The 27,748-nt window shown below is 51.4% G+C and overlaps 1 protein-coding gene across 1 annotated transcript; it reads right to left on the bottom strand.

Annotated features, from left to right (window-relative positions):
- Nucleotides 1-488: 488 nt before the first annotated feature.
- On the bottom strand, nt 489-20,614 carry DNAI2 (dynein axonemal intermediate chain 2; the record flags this gene model as incomplete). Its single annotated transcript, XM_081219186.1, has 12 exons — nt 489-1,169; nt 2,988-3,215; nt 4,029-4,175; nt 4,850-4,985; nt 5,754-5,977; nt 9,118-9,240; nt 10,124-10,263; nt 14,348-14,461; nt 15,487-15,629; nt 17,689-17,810; nt 18,790-18,951; nt 20,432-20,614. The coding sequence occupies 12 exons, from the start codon at nt 20,612-20,614 to the stop codon at nt 1,065-1,067; spliced, it is 1,827 nt and encodes a 608-aa protein (XP_081075312.1). The 3' UTR covers nt 489-1,064.
- Nucleotides 20,615-27,748: the final 7,134 nt, after the last annotated feature.

The following is a 27,748-nucleotide window of genomic DNA, read 5'->3' as shown; positions in this document are numbered from 1 at the left end:
ATAAATAAACATTTAAAAATAAAGAGCACTTTCGGTCACTGTCGGGGCCCACAGAATGAACACCCACAGAATGAACGGTGGTCAGGGATTTCTCCTGGTGCAAAGCTGCCTCTGAATTGCCCTCTTGCCTTACCAGTGTTTCTGGTCACCAAATGCTGTGGTTTCAGGGCATCCCACTGCCCATGCTGGAGCCCCCTCGAGCCCTGCGTGGTGTCAGGCGTGAGCTGCCTGGGCTCCTGTCCCCGTGCTGCCCCTCATGAACCCAGTGACCCGGGCAAGTCCCCACATGTCTCCCAGAACCTGTTTCTTCCTCTACCGAGGAAGGATAATCAGAGCAGAAACCTTCCAGGGACTTTATCAAAAGAGTGACACGAGCTAACATGAAAAGCTCTTAGTGCAGAGGCATAATAAACACTAACCATTAGCACTATTATTATTAATTTAATTTTACAAGAATGAAGACAGCAGAAAGCTCGCCCTGTGCAAGAGACACCCAGCTCATTTCATCCACTGACTCTCACCCTCTTGGAGGTCAATGCTCCCCAGAGGAGTTGCTTGGAAAGATGTCTTAGAGGTGGACAGACTTTCTGTCCCCCGGTCATGTGTGGGTGCGGAGGGTCAGTAAGGGAGAAGGAGAGACCGCTTCCCGCACCCACAGGCCTTCCCGAGGCCCGGCCATGGCCATGGCAAGCCCAGCGGAGGCTTTGCAAGCTTGTGAAGGAAGATGCTTGTCGGGAAAGCCCTTGCAAAGCTCAACCCAAGGGAACAGGGAGGGCCAGGGGACCTGGGTGAGGTTGGCTGGGGTGTGGCCGAGGCCAGGGGACCAGCGCGGGGATGAGCCCTGCCCCTTCCCTCCCTCCGAGGGGTCTCTTGGGACTGGGCTCAGGGAGTCACCGGGAACCGGGGATCTGTGGGGCATATGGGGGCTGGGTTGGTGCCCCTTTGCTCCTCCAGCCCTCCCTTACCCCGGAGACCCTTTAAGGGAGGGCGTTAGCACCCCGACTTGTAAAACCAGGGCAGTGCCGAGAGGTGGGAAGCAGGCGCGCGTGTGAGCGGGGCTCCGGTCAAGGCTGACCTTCCAAGGTTGGACTCTCTTCACCGTCTCTTTCTTCCTCCCTTTCTTCGTCTCCCTCCACCTCCTCTTCTGTCTCCAGACTTGGTCGTTCCAGCTACAGAAAGACAGCATAGACTTGTTGGTGGAGGGCAGGCCTCCCTGCACCCGGGAGGTTAACCCCTGAGCCTAGGTTGCTGGGCACCCAGGAGACCGCGTTGCTAGCACCATGGCCGTGAGAGCCTAGCGGACGCTCGACACCTGTGGGTACGGATGGTGGGCACAGCCTCAGGCACCTGCCGCTTGCTGCCTGGGCCACCTCGAGCTCGTTCCTCCTGAGTCTCCTTGGTCCCCTCCCCTGTAAAGGGGACATGATTCCCTGCAGGGCTGTGGCTGGGATTAGAGATAATGCATGTGAGGACCCAGCAGTGCTTTCTCAGCTCTGACCCCAGAATGTCTGGCCAACTGCGGAGACGCAGAGACCGGCAGGAAGCGTGTGGTGGGCAGAAGGAGGGGGCCAGGCTCTGTGTAGCTTAACCCCTTCTGAGGATCAGCTTCTCCATCCAGAGCGTTCACGCTGCTGTGGGGAGCACGTCTGGGGCTGTCCAGCAGCAGACACAGGGGCAGCGGCCACATTGCACCGTGTCAGCATCACCTGCTGGAGGGCTGGAGGGCCGGGGGGGGGATGGGTGGGAGGAGCCCGGGCTGTGGGTCAGAAAGGCAGGACTCCAGCCTCGCCTCAGCCCCACCTGTACCACCAGATGGTGTGAGAATACAGCCGCTCAGGTCCGAGTACTTCCAAATGCAAAATGCGCCCACAGAAATCACAGCCTGTCTCTAGACCCAGTGGGAGAGAGGCAGAAATGGTGAGTAGTCACGGGATGGAGCCGGTGAGCTGCTCTGTGTGCTTACCCACCTTCCGTCCCCCTGTCACTCCATCAGTGCCCGAGAACTGGACACACGGGCCGGCTTCATGGGCCGGCGCCCCGTGCGGCCACGCGGCCTGTGCTGAGCAGGGCTCCACGCTTGCTTTAGTGTCTGCTGCCACTGTCTTAAACTTCTCAACACTTTTTTTTTTTTTTGGCCGCGAGGCATGAGGGATCTTAGTTCCGTGACCAGGGATCAAACCCGCAACCCCTGCAGTGGAAGCGCGGAGTCTTAACCACTGGACCGCCAGGGAAGTCCCTTGAGCCTCTCAATACTTTTGAACTAGGGGCCCCATGTTTTCCTTCCTTCCCTAACTAGGTAGCCGATCTTGCTTACAAGGGCAGATGCTGGCCCACACTCGCTTGTCCTTTTCCCTTCCGTGTTGTGCTTCCACTCTTTCACATCTTAGCATCTTATCTGTGGGCCCCTAAAGACAATGGCCCAGACAGACCATGTCTTTTTCTTTGTCCCCTCGTACCTAAGAGGGCCTGGAAGGTGACACTACCTTTATCACTCCATCTCCTCAGTTTCCAGATGAAAATTAAGGAACCAAGAATTGAAGTGATGAGCCCAGGCGATACAGCTAGAAGGTGCTTTGGAGCCGGGGCCATGGATGGCTGAGCTAAGGACACATTTCACCCCCTGATGCCAGGAGGGGTCATCACAGATCTCACAGCCTCCTCCTCCCGGGCCCTCTAGGCTCCCTCTTCTCTGATGGCTCATGTAGCCTGGGTCACATGCATGTTCAAGGTCCCCATCGTGGTGGGGAGAGGAGGATTTCAAGAAGCACAGGGTACGGCTCCTGCGCTCAGGGAGCCTGAAGTGTGTTTGGAGACTTAGGATTCCTCTGGAGGAAGGGGGTAATTCCTCCCACTTGCCAGATGGACAAATGAGGGTCCACCCGGTGAGGCCACTTGCTCGCGGTCGCCCGAGGTCAGCAAGCAGGCAGCCCAGGCGCCGCGGCTCCCTCCCGGCCACGCCACCCCCCGAGCCCGCTCGAGGCCCCTACAGGCTTGGGCTTCTTCTTCATGGCTTCCGCCTCCCTCTTCTTCAGCTCCGTGAAGATGACATCAAAGAACTCCTCCTCGGCCTTGGTGACCAGCTCCTCCAGGTTCAAGGCAGGCTCCTCTTCCCTCTGGTGGCCATCCTTGCCCTCCGCCTTGCCCTTCTCCTTCAGCCGCATCTCACGGCGCCTGGCCTCCAGGATCTTCTCCCGCCGGGTCTCACGCTCAAATATCTGCGCACAGGGACAAAGAGGCCGTGGGAGAGGCAGGCAGGCAGCGCTGGCTCCCAGCACGGGGGCCGGGCGGGTTCTCCTTGCTCGACTCCAAGCAGCCCACACAGAGGCCTGTACTCCGGGCTAATGGCAAGAAAGGGGGGCTAAATATGGGGGTTGGGAGGCGGGAGCAGGGGTGCCAAGTTACTCAGTTCCAAGGAATTCCAAGAACACAGATGCAGGCGTGAAGAACACCCTCCGGGGCTGCGCAGCATGGCGGCCTGGGCCCACAGAGGACGAGTTCATTGGTGGGACCACAACCTCAGGCAGAGCCAGGAGGGTCTCCCAGGGTCTCGGCACCAGGGGTTTTCAATTTCTCTGCGTGCCCCATGGTTCTGGGGAGGCGCCTCTGGGGTGATGGATCTCAGCCCCCAGGGCCCCTTCCCCAGGACGGTCCCCTTTCACCTGTCTTCTCTACAGGCATTCTGCTAAGGCTTCCTTGGACAGGTTCTGCTGCCCCAAAGGTATGTTGTTTGAAACTAGACAAACTGACCGAGTCAAACCACTTGGATTTGCCGCTGAAAAAAACTGAAGCTTGGAGACGTAAAGTGACTTGCCCAGGGCCACTTGGCTACTGAGTAGTGAAGCCAGGGTGGATTCAGACATTCCCAACATCCACTTCTCGGGCTCATTTCCTGATCTACCCCCAAATATCCATCCATTTCCCAGGAGGTGACGGAAAAGGGCATCTGTACTTCCCTGACTGGCCCGCTCGGCCAGGGGGCCAGGTCAGGACAGGAGCTGGTGCGCACCTCGCCCGGGGCCCGCACCTACCGAGGAAACCATGTTCTTCTCGTTCCTCTGCAGGGTGCACAGCCCATTCGAGACCTCCAGCAGCGTGGTTGTCCCCAGCTGGGAGCCACAGGCAATGAAACGTCCATTGTCTTGTAGCCGGAGGCAGAAGAGGGCCTCGTCACACACCTGTTGGAGGGTCAGGCAGACCCGGGTGAGGGAGGAGAGAGGAGCAATGTCACCCTTTGTTGGTCTGATTATCTGGCTCCTGGGGAGACTTAGCCAAGCAGCCCCATTCAGACACCCTTGGTGACTCCCCTGATTGAGGGGGACCCCAGCCTCAACCCACAGGATGAAGTTCACACTCTACGACTGGCTGTAAAACCCTTCACCCGCAGCCTCATCTTCCATCTCAGCCTGCCCCCCACACCCACCCCTCAGTCCAGCCCCACTTTCCTTCTTTCTTTTTTTTTTTCTTTGCTGCACTGTTGGGCACGTGGGATCTTAGTTCCCCGACCAGGGATCGAACCCATGGCCCCTGCATGGGGAGCATGGAGTCTTAACCACTGGACCACCAGGGAAGTCCCTTCAGCCCCACTTTCATTCTGCAGTTTCCCCAGCCCCGCGCTTTTCCACGGCCCTAGCCTGCAGGTCTCTGCTCTGGCTTTGCTGATAGGATAACGTTAGCTCAGGCTGGAAGGGGTCAGCTGCCAGAAGCCTGCGCCCTGGCTTCTGAAGGAACAGGCCTGGCAGGAGGAAAGGCCGGGCATCTGCTTTTTTCCTTTTTAAATTCCCCTCAGGTGATTCTGCTGTGCCACCAGAGTCTGAGGGCCTGGGTGCATGGGGAGGCAGGTGCACATGACCTTCAGGCTGAGGGCGGGGTCACATTGCTTGAACACAAAGTCCCAGATGTCCAAGGTCCCGTCCATCTTGGTGGTGAAGAAAACCGCTGGCCTCACTGGGCTCCAGGCACCATCAGTGAGATAAGCCATGTGGTACCTATTGGGAGATGGGTGCCACCGGTCAGGGACCCCTGTGGTTGGGAGGGATGGAGAGCCTGCTGAGCCGCAGCCCTACTCATCCAGCCCCGCCCCGGCTGCAGGGTTTCATTGCTGGGCAGGAAGTTCTTTCTTGTGTCTGACTTCTAGCCACACCAGCCTCACCACCCACAGCTCACAGTTTGCACTATTTCTTCAAAGAAGACATACAGATGGCCAACAGGTATACGAAAAAGAGCTCAACATCACCAATCATCAGAGGAGTGCAATCAAAACCACAATGAGATATCACCTCACAACTGTGAGGATGGCTAAATTATTACAAAAACAAAAGATGAGTGCTGGAGAGGGTGTGGAGAAAAGGGAACCCTTGTGCACTGTTAGTGGGAATGTAAATTGGTGCAGCCGCTATGGAGAACAGTGTGGAGGGTCCTCAATCCCATTTCTGGGTCTTTATCCGAAGGAATTGAAATCAGGATCTCGAAGAGATACCTGCCCTCCCATGTCCACTGCAGCACTACTCACAATAGCCAAACATGGAAACAACCTAAATGTCCATCGACAGATGAATGTGCAGTTTGAAGCATCTTCCTTTCTGAAGGGGCTGAATCAAGCCACTGCCCAGTGTAAGCTTGGCTGTTTGTGGAGAAGTGTTTTCTCCATTTTATGGGTGGACACAGAGACGCTCAGAGCACTCCTGGCTTGGGCTGGGCCCCCTCTGTGCCCTCAACCCCCTGCATCCCTCTCCCGCCCCAACGTCCCCCCTTACTTGGTCCACATAATGGACGACTCCCGGCTGTCTTCTGACCAGATGCGGGCGGTCCAGTCGCCGACGGTCAGAAAGTTCTTCGGGTAAAATGGGTTTCGCTGCAGGGCATAGATGGGGCCATGGTGGCCTGAGAAGGTGCACACAATCTTCTCAGCCGATGTCTTGGCCTTGCGGTTGCAGGAGATGACGATGCCTTGCTCCGTGCCCACCATGAACTTGGTCGGCTGTGGAGGGAGTGACACGTAAGCGAAAGGCTCCATGGAACATCAGCTCAGGGTTTAGCTGGCAAGGCGAGCGGGTTTTCCGGAGTCAGGGTGGTGGAGCGGCAGGACGGCTGGGGGTCCAAAGGTGCTGAAAGTGCCTGCGGTTTAAGCCTCTGCTCGCGCTGTGCCCCGCCCCCTTCTAGGTAGCTGTGCCCACTCTTGCGCTTGATCAGATCCCACACTTCTTTAAACCTCCCAAGGGCCCCACAAATAAGGGCCCCCGACTCTTCTGGTCCCTGGAGAATCTCATCACCAGCCCTCTTCCTGTAGCCTCACTGTGTCCACTAAGCATTTTGCCATAAAGATCCTGAATGTTTACACATAAAGTAAATGACTGAATCACTAATGTAAAACATGGATCTAGAAGAGCTCCCTCCAGCCTCCAGCTACTACTCCCCGCAAAACTGGTCTACGTTGTACACCCGTGTCCATTCACAACACCCAAGTGTCATCGACATGTGAACGACGTGTGATCTGCCCGTACAACGCAATATTATTTGGCCTCAGAAAGGAAGGAAATTCTGCCACGTGCTACAATGTTGATAAACCTTGAGGACATTGTACTAAGTGAAAAAAGCTCATCACAAAAAGACAAACGCAGGAAGTGTTCACTAAAATGAGGTACCCGGAGGAGGTATATTCATAGACACAGAAAGTTGAAGGGGCTGAAGGGAGGGGAAAATGGGGAGTTTGTTGATTAAAAGGTACAGAGTGTCAGTTTTGTAAGATGAAAAAACTCGGGAGAGCCCACAATGTAAGTATATTTAACAATGGTTAAGATGGTACATTTTACATTATGTGCGTTTTTTTTGTTTGTTTTTGTTTTTACTACAATTAAAAAGAACAACTGGGCTACAAATTGGAGGGTCAAAGGAAAGTGAAGACCCTTCTACACTGTTGGTGGGAGTGTAAAGTGGTACAGTCATTGTGGAGAACAGTGTGGAGGTTCCTTAAAAAACTAAATATAGCACTAACATATGATCCAGCAATCCCACTTCTGGGCATATATTCGAAAAGATACATGCACCCCAATGTTTACTACAGCACTATTTACAATAGCCAAGACATGGAAGCAACCTAAATGCGCATCAATAGAGGAATGGATAAAGAAGATGTGAGACATATATACGATGGAATATTACTCAGCCATTAAAAAGAATGTAATAATACCATTTGCAGCAACATGGATGGACCCAGAGATGATCATACTAAGTGAAGTAAGTCAGACAAAGACAAATATTCTATGATATCACTTATATGTGGAATCTAATTTAAAAATGATACAAATGAACCTATTTAGGGAGACTGCGTGCTTACAGTGCAGGGAGCCCAGGTTCAATCCCTGGTCAGGAACTAGATCCCACGTGCATGCCGCAACTAAGAGTCCTCATGCTGTAACTAAGAAGCCCACATGCTGCAACTAAGAAGCTCGCATGCCACAACTAAAGATCCCACCTGCTGCAACTAAGACCTGGCCTAGCCTAAATAAATAAATATTTAAAGAACAAAACAAAACCAAAAACCCCCAAATGAATCTATTTATAAACAGAAACAGACTCACAGATATCGAAATGAAACTTATGGTTACCAAGGAGGAAAGGTGTGGGGAAGTGATAAATTAGGAGATTGGGATTAACGTATACACACTACTATATACAAAATAGATAACAAGGACCTTCTGTGTAGCACGGGGAGCTCTACTCAATACTCTGTAATGACCTACATGGGAAAAGAATCTAAAAAAGAGTAGACATATGTATTATGTATAACTGATTCACTTTGCTGTAGAGCAGAAACTAACACAACATTGCAAATCAACTATACTCCAATAAAAATTAAACAAAAAAAAAAAAGGAAAGGAAAGAGACACAGCTCGAGAGTCCCAGAAAAGTAAGGAATAAAGTCAACTCCAGGGCTTCTGCAAGCTAGTAAGGGAGATAAACTGCCCAGGTCCCGGTGGCCCATCATGCCTCAGACTCCTTGGTGGGGCATGGGGTGGAGAGCCTGGGCCTTGGGGTCAGAGCCCTCGGTTTGAGCTCAAGCATCCCCATGCTCTAGAGCATGTGACTTACCTCCCTAAGATGAAGTTGTTTATCTGCAAAGTAGGGATAGTCACATCACCTCACAAGACGGTCATGGGTGATCACACAAGCTCAACACATAAGGCAGATACAAGGGTCCGGCACACAGTGTGGGAGAGGTGACGACTAGTGGCAGTGAGGTCATTGCATCTAGCACTTGGCCTAGAAATCTCTGATTCGGGGACAGAATGTTTTTCTGAGTCCTCCCCACTGTGACTCCATGCCCAGGGCTGAGGAGGTCAGTAAAACTGTCTTCCACCTCATCTACCACATTGATCCCCCAGCTTGGGGGGTGGGGTGGGGGACTCCCAGGGCAGGGGTGAGGCCAGAGCACCTGCACCTCCTAAGGGCCTGGGAATGATGTCACACGGCCTGGAAGCAAACCAGTGACAATCCCAAGGGGGAGCCAGGCCAAGAGCCATCTGGAAAGGTCATTTTCTTGCTTTGGAGGGAGTCTTTATTTGCAGCTTCTAGAAGCTTCCCTCCTCGGACACAACCACATTACCACTTTGATATTTCTTTACTGTTCCTTCTCGGTTACTAAATGCCATCATAGGCCCGTGCTCTGGTTTGCCAAGGAGGCTCCTCTGATCTCATTTTCCTCTCCAACACCTCTTCTTTCCCCACGGAAGTGAAGCCACCGGCCCAGGGTCCCACGTGAGGCAGGGACAGACCTGGAGCCTGGCCTCTGAATGCTGGTTATGGACAGGGCTCTTCTCATAGAATGGGGCCTCTCTGGAATCCTGTCCTTTCAGAAAGCTTGCCTTCTGATCAGCCTGGACACTAGCCAAATGGCGACTCTTGAGTGAATTAGAATGGCCTCCTTCCTCTGCTCTGCTGCCCCCTGCTGGAAAGTGGTTGTAAAGACCACACCGGTCTAGGAGGACCACAGGCGGATGGTCCAGAGCACAAGGTGAGAAGGAGCCACAGGGTCCATCTGACACAGTAGCCACGGCTCTGCCCTTGGCTTTGGCTGCCCTGGCAATGGAAGTCAGGGAAGGGAGAGGAAGGGACACCCACCAGAGTAGCCTCGAACTCCAGGGAGATGGCCCCCAAGGCATGCTCCAGCTGTTCCTTTTTGGTGATGTCCATGATGACGACCTCGGTGGGCTCGCTCAGCTTCCGGATGTCCCACCACATGACCTGATGGGAGGAGGGGCCAACTCTGAGACCTGAGGTCCCGCAATTCTCCTGACTTTTGCCTTCTTTTCCCCCTCCACCTTTTTGGGGCCAGTCACTGGGGCCAAAGGGGTGTCTGACAGAGACTACCAGCAACCCGAGGGAACAAACATGCTTTGAGAATCACTCCTTTTGTCCACAGTCCCAAGCCTGGCTAATCATCAGCGTCATGAGCAAGCTTCCTAAAATCCAGATGCCAGGGCCTCACCCCAGACCTCCTGAAGGAGAATTGCCAGATGTGTATTCTTAAAGTCTCCTCACAGCAGGGCAATATATAGCAACATTCAAAATGCACGCATGCTTTGACACAGAAATCCCACCGCCAGGAACGTATACTTCACATGTGTGTGGTAATCTATATACAAACACACTCTTTGCCACACTTTTTGGTAACTACAAAATATTAAAATCCACTTCAACAAATTACAGCATACCCATAATTTATTAAGTCCTTAGCAGGCATGGGGCAGCGCTTTACGATATATGAAATCATCTTCAAGACATGCTAAATGAAAAACGTCAAGTGCAGATCAACGTGCAAAGGGTACAGAAAGAGAGCAAAGACAGACACGTTTGCTTCTGTATGCAGACATGGAGGCTGGAGGCTGATGTGGGTGGGCGGCTACAGGGAGGGGGACTGGGAGGCTTGAAGGTAGAGGTGGGAGGAAGGCGTTTCACTGTCTGCCCTTTTGTACCTTTGGGATCTTGTTCCATGTGCATGTATTACCTATTATTCAATTTAAAAATGGAATGAAAAGGAAACATTCTTAGGTAATCCAGTGGAAGTTTGGGAAACTGTTACTGATCCCCACCCCCTTGCCCCCTACAACGTCCGGCTGGTCGGTACCTGCCCGTCCGTGGATGCCGAGAAGCACTCGGTGCCCGTCTTCGACTGCAGCCAGATGGTGCCGTAAACAGGGTCTCGGTGGCTGAACTCAATGGTGGACAGCTCTGCCACCAGGCTGCCCTTCCTGGTGTCCCAACAGGCTGGCGGGGAAGAAAATGAAGGGGATGTGATGGGGGCACAGGCTTCCTTTCTTAGTGCAGGGAGCACGGGATAGAGGGATGCTGCTTGTCTTGGTTTGGCAGGTACGTGGTTTTTTAGAAGCAGGGCTAAGTTCAAACCCGCCTGAGTTTCCTACCAGACCCCAAGGCATGCTTCATTCATTCCACTGAGCCCCTAACACATGTTGAGCATCACACTGGGCACTGGGGAGGCCACTGGGATTCAGACAGCCACAGTCCCTGGGAGACGGGAAGGGAAATCTGCAAGTACAGCCTGTGCTGTGATTGCTCCAGAAGGAGACACATGGAGGCAGTCAGGGAAGGCTTCCTGGAGGAAGTGAGAAGGAACTAAGACTGAGGAGGAACCTCGGGATGGAGTGAGCCAGGCAAAGAGAGAGGAGCGCCTCCACCCCAGGGAAAGGCTCTGGGAAGTAAAAACATCTACGCAAATCTCTCCTGCTGCATCCACTCATTCCCTTTTCGCCTCTGTACCTTTGCTGCATCTGATCAGAAAGAAACACACAGAGGGAGATTTATCCTTTCTCCTGATTCATAATTAGTACGTCGCTTCTTCTGTTTTACCAAGAAAGACTCGAAGCTTACCTATTATTTTGTCCCAGTGGATTCTGTTTTCATTTTCCCACGAGGGTATATAGCGAGGACCCACCCTATCACTCAGAGCTGTTTCTAGGAAAGCTGGTTTTGTAAAACAACAACAAAAGTCCATGATCCATAAGTATTGATTTATGGAATCCAAGTCCAAGGCATTTGGCCCTGGACCAGTCTGGCCCAGAAACAGGTTTTCTTAGCTAAGCTCGCTCTGCTTGGGCAAAGCAGTACTCCACGGTGGGTCCCATGTCTTTCTTACAGACAGAAGGGCCCCAGAGCCTGGGCTGGTCTGAGCTGGCATGAAAAACCACTGAAAGAGTTAAGAATGATGAGCGAGGCGGGGCTCCTGCATAAATCGTGGCCAAGTGGCTTTGCTTCAGTCTTTTAAAGCCTGGGCATCCAGATGGATTTGCAGGAGGCTTATGGGAGCCCACGTCTATCTCATAACCCTGGAGCTCCCCTGGAGAGGGGGCAGCAGGTCTAAGAGGGAGGTCAGAGGCCTCAGGAGGCCAGGAGGCAGCCTGGCCACAGAGGGTTGCTGAGAAGCGTCCCAGCCGCTCCGGCCCCTACTCCTGGAGCAAGAGGGGAACATAGGAGAGCTCGTGAAGACAGGAGAGAGGGGGAACCCTTTTCGTGTCTGGTTGAGTCTGGCCTGGGATGCAGACAGGAGGATTAATGGCTTGGTTACTTCAAGGCCAGAGGTGACGGGCAGGCAGGAACCTTCAGGGCCCACGTGGGCAGGTTTCTTCTGAGCTCACCAGGGATACCAACATCAGTTTTCTGGGTGTCCCACCAGCAAAAATGGCAGAGTAAAGACCTCTGAGAATTCTCTCCTCCATAAAGGCCAAGAGAACCTTGGCAAAAATGGTCAGAATCAACTTTTTCAGAACTCTGGAAATTAGCCAAAGGCTGGCAGCCAATCAGAGTGTTTATTTGAGAAAAACGGCTGAATCTTGGTAAGAACAGTAAGTGCTGTTGCATTTTGACTTGCCCTAGTTAGGATCCTATACTCTCCGGTTCTATGGTAGCCTTGAAAAATAACATTCTGCCTTCCTGGTAAAAAACCAATAGCCTGGGGCTTCCCTGGTGGCGCAGTGGTTGGGAGTCCGCCTGCCGATGCAGGGGACACGGGTTCGTGCCCCCGTCCGGGAGGGTCTCACATGCCGCGGAGCGGCTGGGCCCATGAGCCATGGCTGCTGAGCCTGCGTGTCCGGAGCCTGTGCTCCGCAATGGGAGAGGCCGCAACAGTGAGAGAGCCGCGTACGGCAAAAAAAACAAAAAACAAAAAACAAAAAACAAACCAATAGCCTGGCAGCCAAGGGATGGAGCAGAATGGAGCTGGAGCTCTTTCAAAGTCTCCTATTCAAAGAATTGTCACTATTTGACCTGTCTGTCTGGTGGTTCCCTGGAAGACCCCCCCCAATTGCAAGGTTGTGTATATTCACCTTGACTTGGAGCTTGCCCAGTGAAAAAGGTCTTTTTAAGAAGGCAATTTTGAAAATAATTATAATTACAGACAACTGATTAACTTTGCAGGGTCCCACAGTGGTGGATAACAAGTGGGGCAAACAATAGGCTAACCAAAATGCTTGAAAGGAAAAGCTGGAGAATGTCCATAGGAGTTTTGGAAAGCTCCTGGAACCTAGACGGTCACATGCATGGGTATGGCTCTGTGCATTCCCAGGGCTGCACACATACTGAGGAAAAAACTGAGAAGGCCCTAAGCTTTCACCTCTGGCTGACCTTAAGGCTCGGTGCAGCAGCTAAGGCAGAGTTGACAACTGCCTGGCTGAGTGTTGAAGGTATGCTCAAGTATGCACACAGAGCCTCCTAGCAAAGTCTGTGAGAGTTATTGGCTCCAGATGACAACATGCAGAAAACATTCATCTCAAGCGCACAGGGAACATTCTCCAAGATAGACCACATGTTAGGTCATAAAACAGGTCTCAATAGATTTTAAAGATTGAAATCATGCAAGGTATCTTTTCTTACCATAACAGAATAAAAGTAGAAACCAATAACTGAAGGAAAACCAGAAAATTCACAAACATAGAGAAATTAAACAACATACATCTAAATAATCCATGGGTCAAAGAAGAAGTCAAAGGGAAATTAGAAAATACCTTGAAATGAATGAACATGAGAAGACAACATACCAAAACTTAGGGTAGCTAAAGCCGTGTTTAGAGGTAAATGTATAACTATAAATATCTGTATTTTTAAAAACCTCAAATCAATAATCAAACCTTCCACTTTAAGAAATTTAGAAAAAGAAGAGCAAAATAAACCCAAAGCAAGCAGAAGGAAGGAAATAGTAAGGATTAGAGTGGAAATAAATGAAATGGAGAGTTTAAAAACTGAGAAAAATCAATAAAATAAAAAGTTGGTTCTTTGAAAATAAAACAAAATTTACCAACCTCTAGCTAGACTGACCAAGAGAAAAAGAGAGAACACTGAAATTACTAAAACCAGGAAAGACATAGGAGATGTTACTACCAACCTTACAGAAATGAAATGACTGTAAGAGAATGAACAATTTTGTCAACAAATTAGATTACCTAGATGAAAAGGAAAAATTCTAGAAAAACACAAACTATCAAAACTGATTCAAGAAGAAATAGAAAATGTGAGAAGACCTGTAACAAATAAAGAGGTTGAATTTTCAACTTTAAAACTACCAATAAGAAAAATCTCCAGACCAGATAGCTTCATTGGTGAATTCTACCAAATATTTAAAGAAGAATGGCTATCAACGGTTCACAAACTCTTCCAAAAAAAAAAAAAAAAAAACAGAAGAGAAGTAACACTTCCCCATTCATTCATTTTTTTTTTTTTGATGTATGAGGTTTTATTTAACTCATTAATGAAAGAACAAGCAAGACGGTAAGCTGGCTTTAAACAAGTTTTGATAGAATCAGTTTCTAAACTGAATGAATCCCCCCTGCAAATGGTCTTCATACCTCTTGTTTTAGCCAGTTCTATAATTCTTTTTTTTTCCTTTTTCCCCCCCGACTCACTCTATATGGCTGGTATTACTCACACCCATTACCGTGTAGGTTGCCCCCAACTGCATCTCCTGAGATGGAGCTCCCCAGTGGTCTCATAACCCCTTTGCCTCTAGCTAACCTAGCCTAGCTCAGGGTAGGCGTACAGTAAATGTTTCTTGACTTCACTTGGCCCATAATTTTCTTAACTTTTTATTTTGAACTCATTTTAGCCTCACTTAAACTTCTACAACTGAAGACACGGCTGAGGTATCAGCAAAACCTGTCTCACCTTGACGTTTGGAATCTGCAGGAAGTCCCCATCCCACTTTGTCCTCCCTGGCAAGCCTAGCCTGGCAGGTGCACCCTGGCCAGACAGCAACAGGGGCCAAGCTGCCTGAGAGCCTGCAGGGGACTCGGGCTGACTCCTGGTTAAGTGCCGGGCGGGGGGTGGGGGTGGGGTCCCTCCTTACCAATCTGCCCATTGTAGCAGCCCGCCAGGAGCACGTGGGAATCTTTGGGGTTGTATTCCAAGGTGACAAGAGGAGAAGATGGCTTTAGGGCAATTTCTGGCCTGTTGGGGTTTTCTACAAAGCAGAACGACAACAACAACTATATATATATATATATATATATATATATATATATATATATATATATATATATATTCTATCAGACCTGGAAAAAAAAGGACAGGGTTAAACCCCTTCTACAGGTGGCGGGTGGCAAGGGGAAGCCTGGAAGCCCCTCTCCAGGCTGCAAGCTCTGGTCCTCAGTGGCCAGCATCTAGCCCTAGAGGCTCTTCTACTGGTTTTATTTTTGGGAATCAGGATTGTGTGTGTGTGACTGTCATTCTAGTCCATTTTCCAGGTTTGGTATTAAATGAGGTTTAAGGCTTTTACAAAAAGTCAACTCTCCCCTGACTTGTGTGAACCAGCTGCCCTGTGTGTACAGCAGGGATAATGATGGAGTCCAGCCCACGGGGCAGCCCTAAGAGCTCATTGAGCTGCTCAGGTGTGTAAGTGCTCAGTCCTGTGCGTGGCACCTACACCTGCTAATAAAGGCTAACGTTTATTTTCACAACGACAGCAATGAGGGACGTCTGAGAGCATGGATGGAGCCCACAGTCACCTGCTACCTGCCAGACTCTGCCCTGGGAGTGAGCCCTTCTGTCAACAGTGGTCCGTGCTCCCGAGTGGACACACTGCCCCTACTGGCCATGAATTAGGGGAAAGTGCCAGGACAGGTGGGACAGAGGTGAGTCCCTGCGTCCCTGTGAGGACCCCTTGGGTCCCTTCTCAGTCTGCTGGGGACTCTTTCTGATATGCTCTTCAGGGACCCAGAGTTGGGTCTCCATGTGGTCTGGTCTTGAATGCCCTGGGATCTGGAAATGAAGGGAGTTCCCGCTTCTGATCTGGCTCCGCTTGGCTGCACCTGAACCCAGACAGCAAAGGGATGAGACAGTGGCTTCCTCCTGGGTCCCTGGGCATCCCAGTGAGGGACCAGCCCCACGAGAGTCCCGCTGCTTCTACCTTCCTCCCCCACGAGTTTTCACTGGTCTCTGCCGCACTCCCTCATCCTTCCCTGGCTACCAGACCCCTCTCTTCCTCACCCAGGTCCCAGATGTACGATTCGTTGCTCATGCCCTCAGGTGGCCGTTGAAAGTCCAAGCAAGAGTACGCCACTGCCAACTTCCTGCTGCCATCGGGGTGCCAGGAGATGTGTGTGGCTGACCGCTTAATTTCCTGGGGATCCCTTTAGGGGAGGGCAAGAGGGCAGAAGACTGAAATCCCAGGCTCCCTAAATTTCGTATTTGCTAAGTTTTTTCTTTAAAGAATTCATACATATTTAAACATTCGCTCAGATAAATTTATTTTAAAAACAAAGCTGACAGGACTGCCTTAATTGGAAAATTGATCTCACCAGCCATAAAAAAAACTAATAAAAATTAAGACAATGGAAATAAAATATTAAATTTCAGCCTGATGTCTTCGTTTGCTGAAAGTTCCGAGCCTGAGGCTTGATTTCTCATTAATATTAAACTATGAGAGAGGGTGAGGAATTCAGCCATTATGCTCCTTGGTATTTGCCCAATTGAGTTTAAAACATATGTCCACACAAAAGCCTGCACACAGAGGTTTACAGCAGTTTTATTCATAATTCCCCAAACTTGGAACCAACCAAGATGCCCTTCGGTAGGTGAATGGATAAACTGTGGTACATCCAGCCATCATTATTATTCAACATTAAAAAGAAATGGGGCTTCCCTGGTGGCGCAGTGGTTGAGAGTCCGCCTGCCGATGCAGGGGACGCGGGTTCGTGCCCCGGTCCGGGAGGATCCCACATGCCGGGGAGCGGCTGGGCCCATGAGCCATGGCCACTGAGCCTGCGTGTCTGGAGCCTGTGCTCTGCAACGGGAGAGGCCACAGCAGTGAGAGGCCCGCGTACGGCAAAAAAAAAAAAAAAAAAGACTTAATGGCCCCAAACTGACACTTTGTCATTGAAGTCACCGGAAGGAAGGAACGAACGTGGGAAATGAAATAACTTTCTGGCCATGTGACTCATCCACATCACTCCTCCCTGAAGCACTGCTATAGTAGAAGGAGCACAGGCTGAGGCCCATCTTTGGTTGGGTCACCCACCCACTGTGAGCCCTGAGCACATCCCCTCCCTAGGGTCAGTTTCCTCATCTGTCAGACGCGGAGGGTGGATGGCATGACTTCTAATGCGTCAGCCCTCTCGGATATCCACATGGAAGGTCAGACCCCAGCAGGGCTGGAGCAGCAGGGCAGACAGCCCCCGCCCCACCCTGGCCCTTCTCTTGCACGCCCATTGCTAGAAGCCTGCTCGGCACACCATGACTCAGCCCTGGATCAGAAAAGAGTCCTTACTGGTTGTGCTGGGGCTGGGTGAAACACTTCCCAGGACCCTCAGTGGGTCACGGTGGCAAAAATGAATCCTCCAGAGTTGGCATTTGAGGCTAGTCACGTCTGAAATCACAGGTATTCTCTGCATACATGAGCACACACACACACATGCACACATATATACATACATATACATGTATACGTGCACACACATGCACATATATACATATACATGTATACACATATGCATACATACATGCACACATGCATATACGTGTATTTTAAACAAAAAGTAGTGCTCTCTACACACTGTTCTGCCCCCTGTTTTGCTTTGGTTTCACATAGTAAATCTTGGAAACTCTCTATAGGCACATAAGGAGCTGCCTCATTCATTCTGATGGCTGCGTCGTATTCAACAGTGTGGGCATACCAGAATTGCTGGAACCAGCCCCCTACCGATGCGTTTAGCTTCCTTCCAGTCTTTGGCTAGCACACACCCTGCCGCAGTGAATATCCAGTGACTTCACACACGTGTCTGTGGGATAAATTTCTTTTGTCAAACTTCTGCTGTCCTTGGCGGTCATTCCAGGCACACTCCTGAGAGTTTGGGATGAGGGTCTCGTTTACTCCCAGTGCAGCCGGATCACTGACGTTGGGTACTTGATACATTCTCTACACCGTATGAATCAACCACACTTGTACACAGCTTTGCAAATTTGCTTTAGTCTTTCTCCAGACTCTGTCCTCCTTTTCCACCAACCAGGCCTGCCCTCAGGGTGGGCACCACTTGTCTGCTGGGCGTTTTATTGCTCTGTTCCTTATTAAGCTCGGATCACAGATGGCATTGTACCCATGGCATGGAGTAACGGGCAAGGGGTCACCTTTGGAAGCACCCACGCATAGGGCTGAGAGAAATTGGCCAGACACCTGCCTGGCTATAGAGGTACCTGAAAACATTGATGGTTTTAGCTGAAGCGGCCTCTTCCATCACCTCCAGCGCATCCTCGTCATCAAAATACTCCTGGTAGATGTCAGTGGCGTTATTCTGCTTGATGCAGTGCTCCATGATCTGAGGAGGACACAGCGGGAGTTCTTAGCAGTAAAGGGAGGTCCTTTCAGCCTGACCAGGGCTGAGATGGAGTCTGGGAGGGACGAGAAATACCTAGTAGTCTTTTCCCATCCTTCCAGCCCATGCATTTTCAATGGGGGCAACACCTACGCCCCAAAAGGGTGGAAATTGGTTCTTGGGGGTAAAATATTATTACTTTTTTATACAAAGCACAGATATACATGCAGTACATAAATATATAGTACACCTATGGTATTACATTTTCATTGGGGTGGGGCGATGTCTAAAAAGGCTTATTGGGGGACAACAATGAAAAAAAGGTGAAGAAACACTGCTCCAGGCAAACAGAATTAGTAATCACTCCATATATGGCATCCATCTCCTGTTTCCTCCACCCAGAAGGCCATTCCCCGTTATTCCAAATATCCAACAAGGAAAACTCAAGATCAAGTGCCACCTCTTCCAGGAAGACTCCCCTGATTCCTTCAGCAGGAAATCAACTCTCCCTCCTTATGGGGCAAATGGCAGAGCATCTTTTCTCTTACAGCCTTTCATTCTACCTTATACAGTGATACCTCTGTATTTGTTTTTGGCCTCCAATGGATTATAAACTCTTTGGGGCAGAATATATGTGAATTTCACTTTTTGCAATCTCTACTGCACCTGGCAGAGACTAGAAGCTCCATCCAAATGTGTCGAATGAATGAATGATCCCTACTGGCAGGTAGCTGCTGGGTGGGGTTCCTTGGGGTTCTCTTTGCCCAGAGGATTTCCCATTTTTCAGATTCCTGTTAAAGCCCGTTCAGTCCTTGGACCTTCTGGTCTGCTGTGTGGACCTGCCTGCCTGCTCCCAGACAGAAGGTTGCATAACGTAGCTGGTGTCCTTCCCCGAGGAGCCACGGTTGCTGAGCTTGACGTGCAGCTGGGGAAGCAGAGTGACGGCTGAGGCCCTTACCACTGGCGCTGAAGGAAGCCTTACCGAGCCCAGCTGCACGATGGTCTTGATGTAGTTCTCATCTTTCTCCACCTTCTTCCGGAAGCGGGTCGTCTGCTCCAGTTCCAGGGGGTTCACATCCTTGGGCCAGCCCCCCTCGATGTGATTAACCCCCCGGATCTCCATTTCAAACCGCTCTGTGTTGGCCTAGACAGAGAGCCACAGGTGAGAAGACTCCTGGCCCTGGTGGAAGCATCCGACCACTTCTGCAAACCAGTGTCCCAGGGCTCCCGGGTCCCTGGGCTCTGAGCGCTCAGGGTTGGACCTGTGAGGTGCTCCTGGCCAAAGCCACTATATTTTCAGGTCCAGCAAGGAACTTTCTGGTCCTTGGATGGTCACAGGCAGCCACAAAAGTGCCACCCCTGTGGAGTTAGCAGCTTTGCAGATGCTGCCAGTGGCTATGGAAAATCCAGTTCTGACCTGATCTCAACCCTAAAGGTCCAGAGGAGCCCACCCACCAGTTCTGTGAGATCCCAAAGGAAAATGTGACTAAGCTTTCTCCACCCTACCATTTACAATGTCACAGGAATCGAGACATAAAAACAATTAAGAGTGTGGACTTGCTTTGCCCATTCTCTGTTGTAGGGAGGATGGCATAGATGTAGTTTTACCCCTTAAACTTACCTCTTTTCCTCCTTCCCAGTTTTCCCCCACCTTTTAAATTGTGGTAAAATACACATAACATAAAATCTACCATTTTGACTAAAATGTACAAGTTAGTAGCATTAAGAACAGTCACAATGTTGTGCAATCATGATCACTATCTAATTCCAGAACTTTCTCATCACCCCAAATGGAGACTCCATACCCATTGAGCCGTCACTCCCCTTCTCCTTTTCCAAAGCTAAAAGTTTCAACAGGGTGGAGCTGCTGACAGAGGAGACCCTGATGTGGTGTGGCCTTCATGGCCACCATCTTGTTTAGGTGGCTACACCATGAACAAAACCACTCTGGCCCCCATGACAGCAGCTTGCCCTGGGAAAGCAAGAAACTCAGTTTGTTTGAACTGTGAGTTATTGGAGCCATCCACAAAGCGTTTTGGCCAAATCAGTGTGATTTTCATTCCGTTGATTTGGGAACATGACAGTTGTGTTAACTCCTTCAGTCTAATCTTCTCTCAGCCGTTCTTGACATAATCAGGAGCTGATCACTTGGTTCAGACAGACCAGGAGAAATCTGGGAGCTTGGACAGCAACATGACCCTCAGTTCCTTTATACTGGAGGCACCTCTGACCAGCACTTTCTATGGGACCCTTTCCTTTTCCCAAGCTAGGCGGGTCCTGTAGATGTGAATCCCTGGCCCCCTCAGATACCTCTCCCAGATGTACCCAATGCCTAAAACAACTCTAGTAAGAGTCTTAGAGGTGAGGCCAGAGCCCCTGGGAGAGAGAACATCTTGATTTACATTCACCCGGCCCAGGGAGTGGTTGGTGCTGGGCCTTGTCCTGACCCTGGGCACCGAGGTGGGTCTGGGAGCGATTCTGCCCTCGTACTTCCAGCATCTTCACTGATCCACTCTAACTGGCTTCCAGGGGGATGGAGTCACCCAGGCCCACTTGCCTGCCTTGGCCAGCCACCCTGCCGGACCACACCTCCACTGGCCCCGGCCCCTGGGGCAGGGACCCACCTCATGTTCCGACATGCTGGTGGAGCACTGGATGCCCTTGTCCACAGGGTTCCGCTCCATGAATTGCTTGGCCAGCTCAGGGTTGGGCGGTATGTCGATGTTCAGCTCTGCCTGGCGGTCGGAGAAGTTGCATTGCTTCCCGAACTCGCTGCGCTTCTTGACACACACGTACACAATCTCCATGGTACCAGCTGCTGCAGGAACAGAGGGAGGGTGTGTGGTGAGGGGCCCCAGCTGGCTGCTTCCCAGTCCCCACGGACCCTACCACCGGGGGCAACTCCAGGTTCCTAATGGATTTATCCAGATGCTCCATCTGCATTTGAAAAAATAATTTATGGAGTGATGACTACAGGCTAAGCATCATCTTCAGTTCTTACCGTTGCCCTCTGAAGTGGACAATAAAATCACCCTTTTACTTTGGAGGAATCCGATATTTGGCGATACCCAGAATGCCTTGCCCAGGATCACATAGCTCACATGTGGTAGAGCTGGTCTACCTGACTCCAAATCTCTTACTCACCAAATGATACAGTTTTTGCTGAGCTAGTATGTTTATTGCAAGGCAGGAAGAAATACTGATGGCGATTATGTTGAACTAAATTCCCTGCCACACACTGGACCTGATCATACAGCATACAGATTTGAGCCCCAGGCCGCTCTGGAAACCCTCCCATCCAACCACGTGATTGCCAGAAAGGCTCACCCACTAGGTTACTGGATTCCACCCTCCATCACCCTGTGGGATCCCCACTGAAACCTCTTCCCTCCACGTCACTCCAACGGGGACAGGGCTGGGAGTCCAGCTGAGAAGGAGAGAGGGTCAGACCACTTCCCCAGCAGGCAGAAGAGTTAGGCCTTTGGGAAACCCTCTGACTTGTGCTACTGGTCATGAAAGGCACAGTGGGAACTTGAAAAGCAGGCTGGGTTGGACCCTGACTTCAAGTTCTGGCCCTGCCACTCACCAGCTGCTTGACCTTGGCTGGGCCACTCAGTCATTCCAAGACTTGACACACTTAGGATGCCGAGAAGGTGAAATGCAAGATCTCGGGCAGCAGCAGAGCCAGGGTTCAAATGCAACGCTCGGAAATGCATTCTCACTCATGCTAACTGGAAGTCTTAGAAAGGCCGTGGCCCTTCCCACGAATTGCTCTCGACTTGCCCCAAAAGACAAGATTAAGAAAATAAAGAGAGGGCTTCCCTGGTGGCGCAGTGGTTAGGAATCTACCTGCCCATGCAGGGGACACGGGTTCAAGCCCTGGTCCGGGAAGATCTCACATGCCATGGAGCAGCTAAGCCCATGTACCACAACTACTGAGCCTGTGCTCTAGAGCCCGTGAGCCGCAACTACTGAGCCTGCGTGCCAAAACTACTGAAGCCCGCACTCCTAGAGCCCGTGCTCCACAACAAGAGAAGCCACCGCAATGAGAAGCCCGCGCACTGCAATGGAGGGCAGGGAATTATAGTGATTGAGCCCCTACTAGGGCAAATAAATTAATTTTAAAAATAAAAATAAATAAAGTGAGGGCTCTTAATCTCTCAACCAACGTTTCTCGCATCTGGGACGTCCATTCAAAACATAGAGATTCCCAGGCCCCCTCCTGCAAACACTGATTTACATGTGTGGGATGAGGCCTAGCAAAGTGTGTTTTACACAATCACCCCAGATGACTGTTAGGACCAGATATGTGTCTGACCCCACCTCCAGGGCTTCAAAGGACCAGAGAGGTGGGTCCCGGCTGCCCCCTGAGATGCAGGGCCAAGAGCTGTGTGACAGCCTAGAAGCACGTGCCTGGGTGTCCTTGGGCCCTGGAGCAGCTGGGACCAGGGCTCAGGGCGACGAGGATGCGAGGTTAACTCCTAGGTCCCTTTGCATCCACCTATGTTGTTCCTTGAAGACAATACCACCCTCCCAACCACCCAGCCCGAGCCCCAGAACAACTCAAACTGCACCAGACTCACAGAGAGCAGTATTTCCCGCTCTTTCCTGTGGTTTGGAAACTCTTCTCCCCAGGAAGGGTAAAAGCAATGGCTTGGAGAACAGAGGGTGGGGACAGAAGCACAGATTACAGCAGGTTGCCCTCATGGGTTGTTTGGCATGGACAAGATAGAGCCTCGTGCAAAAGGACGCACATCCAATTAGCTTCTTCCTGTCCGCCAGCACACTGCTGAAGTACAACAGGGCTGCACCTGCGCCCCTTCCCTCCCCCCCAACCCCTCCCCCAAGGACTGCCAGACTCGGGCAGTTACAGGCTGCCTGTCTCTCCCTCTGTTAAAAGATAATTGCTACGAGACAGCTAGCTCCTAGGGGACACGACGGGTCTTAAGAGCATGAGGAAACCCCAGGAAGACAAAAATATCCTCTTTAGCCCAGGTCATATCTTTAACAGCTTTGCTTTCCTTCTTGGTGCTTCCTAGGGCCAAGCTAGGAGCGAGAACAGAGGCATTGTTTTCTATCTGGAGGCAGACAGAGGGGACATTTAAAGGCTGGCTGGGTGATGGGAAGACAGCTCATTCAAGGACCCAGAGCGGGCTCTTTCTCGCAAGCTGGTGGAGCATGAACATGAATGGTGAGGTCAGAGTTGGGGGTCTCAGGAGGTCTCTTCCCGCCCTGGTGAGACAAGTCTCATAGGCTGGGCTGCCCCAAGCAGCGCCTGAACGGGCTGTCTGCAGAGGGGGCTTCCAAGGAAGGCAGGAGCAGCATCGCTGCCCTCTGGGAGTTCAGGGGAGGAGATCGCCCACCCGTGGGAACCTCAGGCCCACAGGCATCTCAAACACAAGAACGCGCAGAATTGGAGACACGCTGATCTGAATGTCAAATATGCAACCACCTCTTGCATCCTGGGGCAGTCAGATCAGAACCTTAACCAAACATAAAAACAAAACTAGGCTTGTGCAGTGATAGTGAGCAAAGTAATTCCTGGAAAAGAACTTCCTTTGGCTTAAGAGAAAGTGTGTTTCCCCAGCAGGGAGACGAGGGAGTGGAGGGTGGCTCAGAAGTTCAGTGCAGGGTTTTCGCAGGCAGGCGGGTGGGGGGCGGCACCTTCCCTCACCACGGGACTCCCTGGTGGTACAAAGGAGACAAGGTCTCCTCTTCCTCGCATCCCTGGGGCAGCCCCCAGTCTTTGTGCTGTGTCTGGCTGGACAAAGGACTGCAGGGGGAGGAGCTTCCTGCCCTCTTTCTTCTGTCTGTTCACCTTCTGGAATTTGCGGTCCTAAGGGACCCACTCGCCTTCAAAAGAGGCTGATCTCCCTGAATCCCTTCCTCTGCTTCACACTGGGTCGACCAGCAGTGAGCTCCAAGAGGTGGAGGATAGGGCTTCCCTGGTGGCACAGTGGTTAAGAATCCATCTGCCAATGCAGGGACACGGGTTCGAGCCCTGGTCCAGGAAGATCTCACATACATGCTGCGGAGCAACTAAGCCCGTGCACCACAACTACTGAGCCTGCGCTTTAGAGCCTGCGAGCCACAACTACTGAGCCCACGTGCCACAACTACTGAAGCCCACGTGCCTAGAGCCCGTGCTCTGCAACAAGAGAAGCCACGACAATGAGAAGCCCGCCCACCGCAATGTACAGTAGCCCCTGCTCGCTGCAACTAGAGAAAGCCCATGCACAGCAACGAAGACTGAACACAGCCAAAAATACAAACAAATAATTAAATACATTTATTAAAAAAAAAAAAAAAGAGGTGGAGGATGAGGATAGCCAGAGGTGGGTGGAGGTCCTCAGAACCGGAGGGTGATGTGGGACCCTGTCTACATCCTCTGCCCACCACAGTGTTGGCCCCTTGAATGAAGACTGAGGTCTTTTATTCATCACTATCCCCAGTGCCTGGCTCAGAGAGGGGCTCCCTACCCCCTTTGTCACATGCTGAATGTGTGATGTGACCCCAATCCCCCAGGGCTCTCGCCTAAAGCTCTTCTCCCTCCACTCCTCTTCTGGCTTGAAAAACAAAGCACAGCAAAGGTAACAATTTAAGAGAGGAAAGCACTGGTTCTGAAAGCTGGGAGAAGAGTGCACTTCTGTGGTTCAAGAGACCATGATAAAGTTTGAACTTGTTGCAGGAAGAAGGAACTAACGGTGTGACCTTGAGCGTGATACCCTAAGGGGCATAAGTATGCCCACTCCCGGGTTGAGGAATAAACTGATGCAGAGGGCCTGTCCCCTAGTAGGGGCTCAATCACTATAATTCCCTGCCCTCCGTTCTTATCAGAAAGCTCTCCTCTTCACGGGCTTAGCCTCCCGGCACCCCAGTCCCAGGCTGTATTTTCTATCCATTCAGCTGTAAACCCTTCAGAGGTCTCCCGTCCCCTCCAGGAGACCGATCACATCAGGACCCCGACTGGCAGCTAGGGGTGCAGGAGGCAGGGTGTTTAGAACTTGCTGGGTCCCGTGACTCGGGAAGCATCGAGGGCAGCGAGGACTGATGGGGCGGGGGACCGAGGAGCGCTCGTCCAGGAATCCACCATCCGGCAGAGCTAGCCCCAAGGACGCCCCACGAGGAGTTTCTTGCACTAGCGGTGGTTCTCACACTTGGGGGCTCCCCCCCTTCACTCTCCACTCTCCTGTTCAGCCGCGGACGTCCTCCCCGCACCCGCCCTTACCCTCGGTCCGTTCCTGTTGCCTCTGGGCCGCTGGGGAAGCACCCGAGCGGCGGTGCCGGCTTCCCGGCTTCTCAAACGGCTCGGAGCCTTGGCGTTTACCCGTTGCCTAGCAACCCTGGCTGGCCCCGGACGCGGGGCGGCGCTGCGCAGCGCTGAGCGGAAGGAGATCCGGGGCACGTGACCCCCCCATCCCGCTATGTTGGAAGCGTCTCCGGTCCCTCCCAAGTTAGTCAAGCACCGGTAATGATAAACTTTTGTAGAGTCTCTGCCAAGGCGCTTATCCGAGTCTACAAATATGCATTTGGCAAGATCCTGAGAAAATGCAAATTGTTCTCAGCGCGCCTCCGGGTCCTGCGGCCTGGTTGGGGCTCTGCTATTTATTTGCTCGTGATCCGGCGGGTCGTTTTACCACCCCTTCCTTCAGCTTCCTCGTCTGCTAAATGGGAATTATAACCCCCAGCCTCCTTTCTGCTACCATATTCCCTGCACATTGTATAATAAGCTTAAGTCTGATTACAGCACCAGAATGGAAACTCCTGGAAAGTAGGGACTGGGTGTTTCCACAGCTTAGCTCTTGGTTGCCACGTTGTAAACATGTACTGTTTATTGAATGGATGAATGAATGAATAAAATGAATTTATCATGGGTTAAGGCAATGAGGGGAAATAATGTAAACTAAAAGAAGGGGATTTGGGGCTAGAAAACATGGCTTTGAATCCCAGTTTGGCCATTTACTAATCGCATGACCTTGGGCTAGTTGCTTTCATTTTCTGACTCAGCCATCCTCGTTGGCAAAGGGAGGGGACAGTGGCAGTACTTAGGATAATTGGGAGGGCCAGCTGAGCTGACGCGGCAGGGTGCCCAGGCTGGAGCTAACTGCAGAGCCGGCATCTGAAGGGAGGCCAGCTCTGTACCTCCGACGACAGGGAATCTAATTGGAGTTCAGGGATGGGCGCTGGAGATTTGGAGTGGGGCGGACCATGTGTCATCCAAGAAGTGGCATTTGAGGTTGGAACCAAGCCTTGAAGAACGGTTATGAGCTGCAGCGGGGAAGGAGTGGGGAGAGGATTCCAGATTGGGGGGAGGGCGGGGCTAGTGTGAGCAAAGGAGGGGCTGTTGTCATGGAGGAAAGGCATTTGGGGGGCTGGAGTCCCTGCGGGGGGACAATGAGAGATGAATTTGCAAAGGTCAGCTGGGGCCAGTTTGTGGGAGATCCGAGAGGCAGTCTAAGGCGCCTGGCCAGCTTCCCGGGGGTTTTGTGAAAGTACAGGAAGAAAGCAAACATTCCCTCCCTCAGGCTCCCCAGCTCTTGCATAAATGTGCTTTCACCACTACCCGGCAGGTGCAACAAAATTGCCATTGAGATGGCACTTTGCCCAACCGCACTAACCAAAGGCGAGCCCATAAGTGACTGCTGACATCAACCGCCGCCCCCCCCCCCACCCGCCGTCGACTCCAGCCACCAGTTTCTCTGAGTCAAGGAGTCCCTCAGGGTGGATGCCGAGGGGGCTGATGGGCTGGGTGCAGGAGCGTCTGAAAGCCCCACGGAACCGCCTTTGTGTGGTCAGATGTGAATCAGACCCGGACAAAACGTCAAGAAGATCGGCTCCACCCTGGAGCCCTTGGCTGGTTGGGACTGCGATCGCAGGTGCCCTCCTCACCCCACCCCCAGCTTTGGGAAGCTGAGGCTCCCAACACACACGTTATGCCCCGGGGAAGGGAAGTGAGGCAGAGGTGGAAAAGGGGGAAATGGGAAAAGTTGAAAGGAAAACTGCCGCCTCCTTTCTCCTATTATTGCAATGATTTATTACAGGCTCCCCATCCCCCCTCCTCTGCCCCCACGCAGAAAGCCTGCATGCTGCCAACCACCAACATGCGGCTGTGTTCACTGGGAAGACAGGTGGCTCCCATGTGCAAGCCCGTCTCAGCCACCCTGGGAAGCCAGCAATAGAGCATATAATTAGAAGTAGGCACAAGGGTCCAGTTTAAAAAATGCAGGGTCTCTCAGATCTCTGCTCAATCACAGCAGAACTGCCAACTGAAATTCTTTGCTGAGAGCGGCCCCTGGCCCTGGACATCCCCAAGGCCAGTCCGCAATCCACTGCACTGCTGTCCCCCCAACCTCTTTTTCCAATTTTTTATTGTGGTCAAGTACACATAAAATCTACCACCGTAACCATTTTTAAGTGCACAGTTCAGTGGTGTTAAAGTACATTCATATTGTTATGCAACTGTCAGCACCATCCATCTCCAGAGCTGTTTTCATCACGCAAATCTGAGACTCTACTTCCCTTAAACAATAAGACCCCACGGCCCCCCTCCAGCTCCTGGCAAGCACAATCCTACTTTCTGTCTCTATGATTTCGACTGGTCTAAGTACGTCCTAGAAGTGGAATCACACAGTATTTGTTTCTTTTTTGTAATTGGCTTATTTCACTTGGGCGTAATGTCTTCAAGGTTCATTCATGTTGTAGCAAGTGTCAGGATTTCCTTCCTTTTTGAGACTGAGTGATATTCCGTTGTATGGATAGAGCACATTTTGTTTACCCATTCATCTATAGATGGACCCTAGGGTTGCTTCCACATTTTACTATTGTGACTAATGGTGCTATGAGCATGGAGGTACAAATATTGAGACCATGCTTTCTTTTGGAAAATGGAATTGCTGGATCATATGGTAATTCTATTTACTTAATAGAATTTATCCATTTTT

The sequence above is a fragment of the Mesoplodon bidens genome, assembly GCF_964165515.1.
Source record: "Mesoplodon bidens genome assembly, chromosome: 19".
In the NCBI taxonomy this organism is placed as follows: domain Eukaryota; kingdom Metazoa; phylum Chordata; class Mammalia; order Artiodactyla; family Ziphiidae; genus Mesoplodon; species Mesoplodon bidens.
Note: the sequence above shows the minus strand (reverse complement) of the source record. Positions and strands in the feature narration are given on the sequence as shown.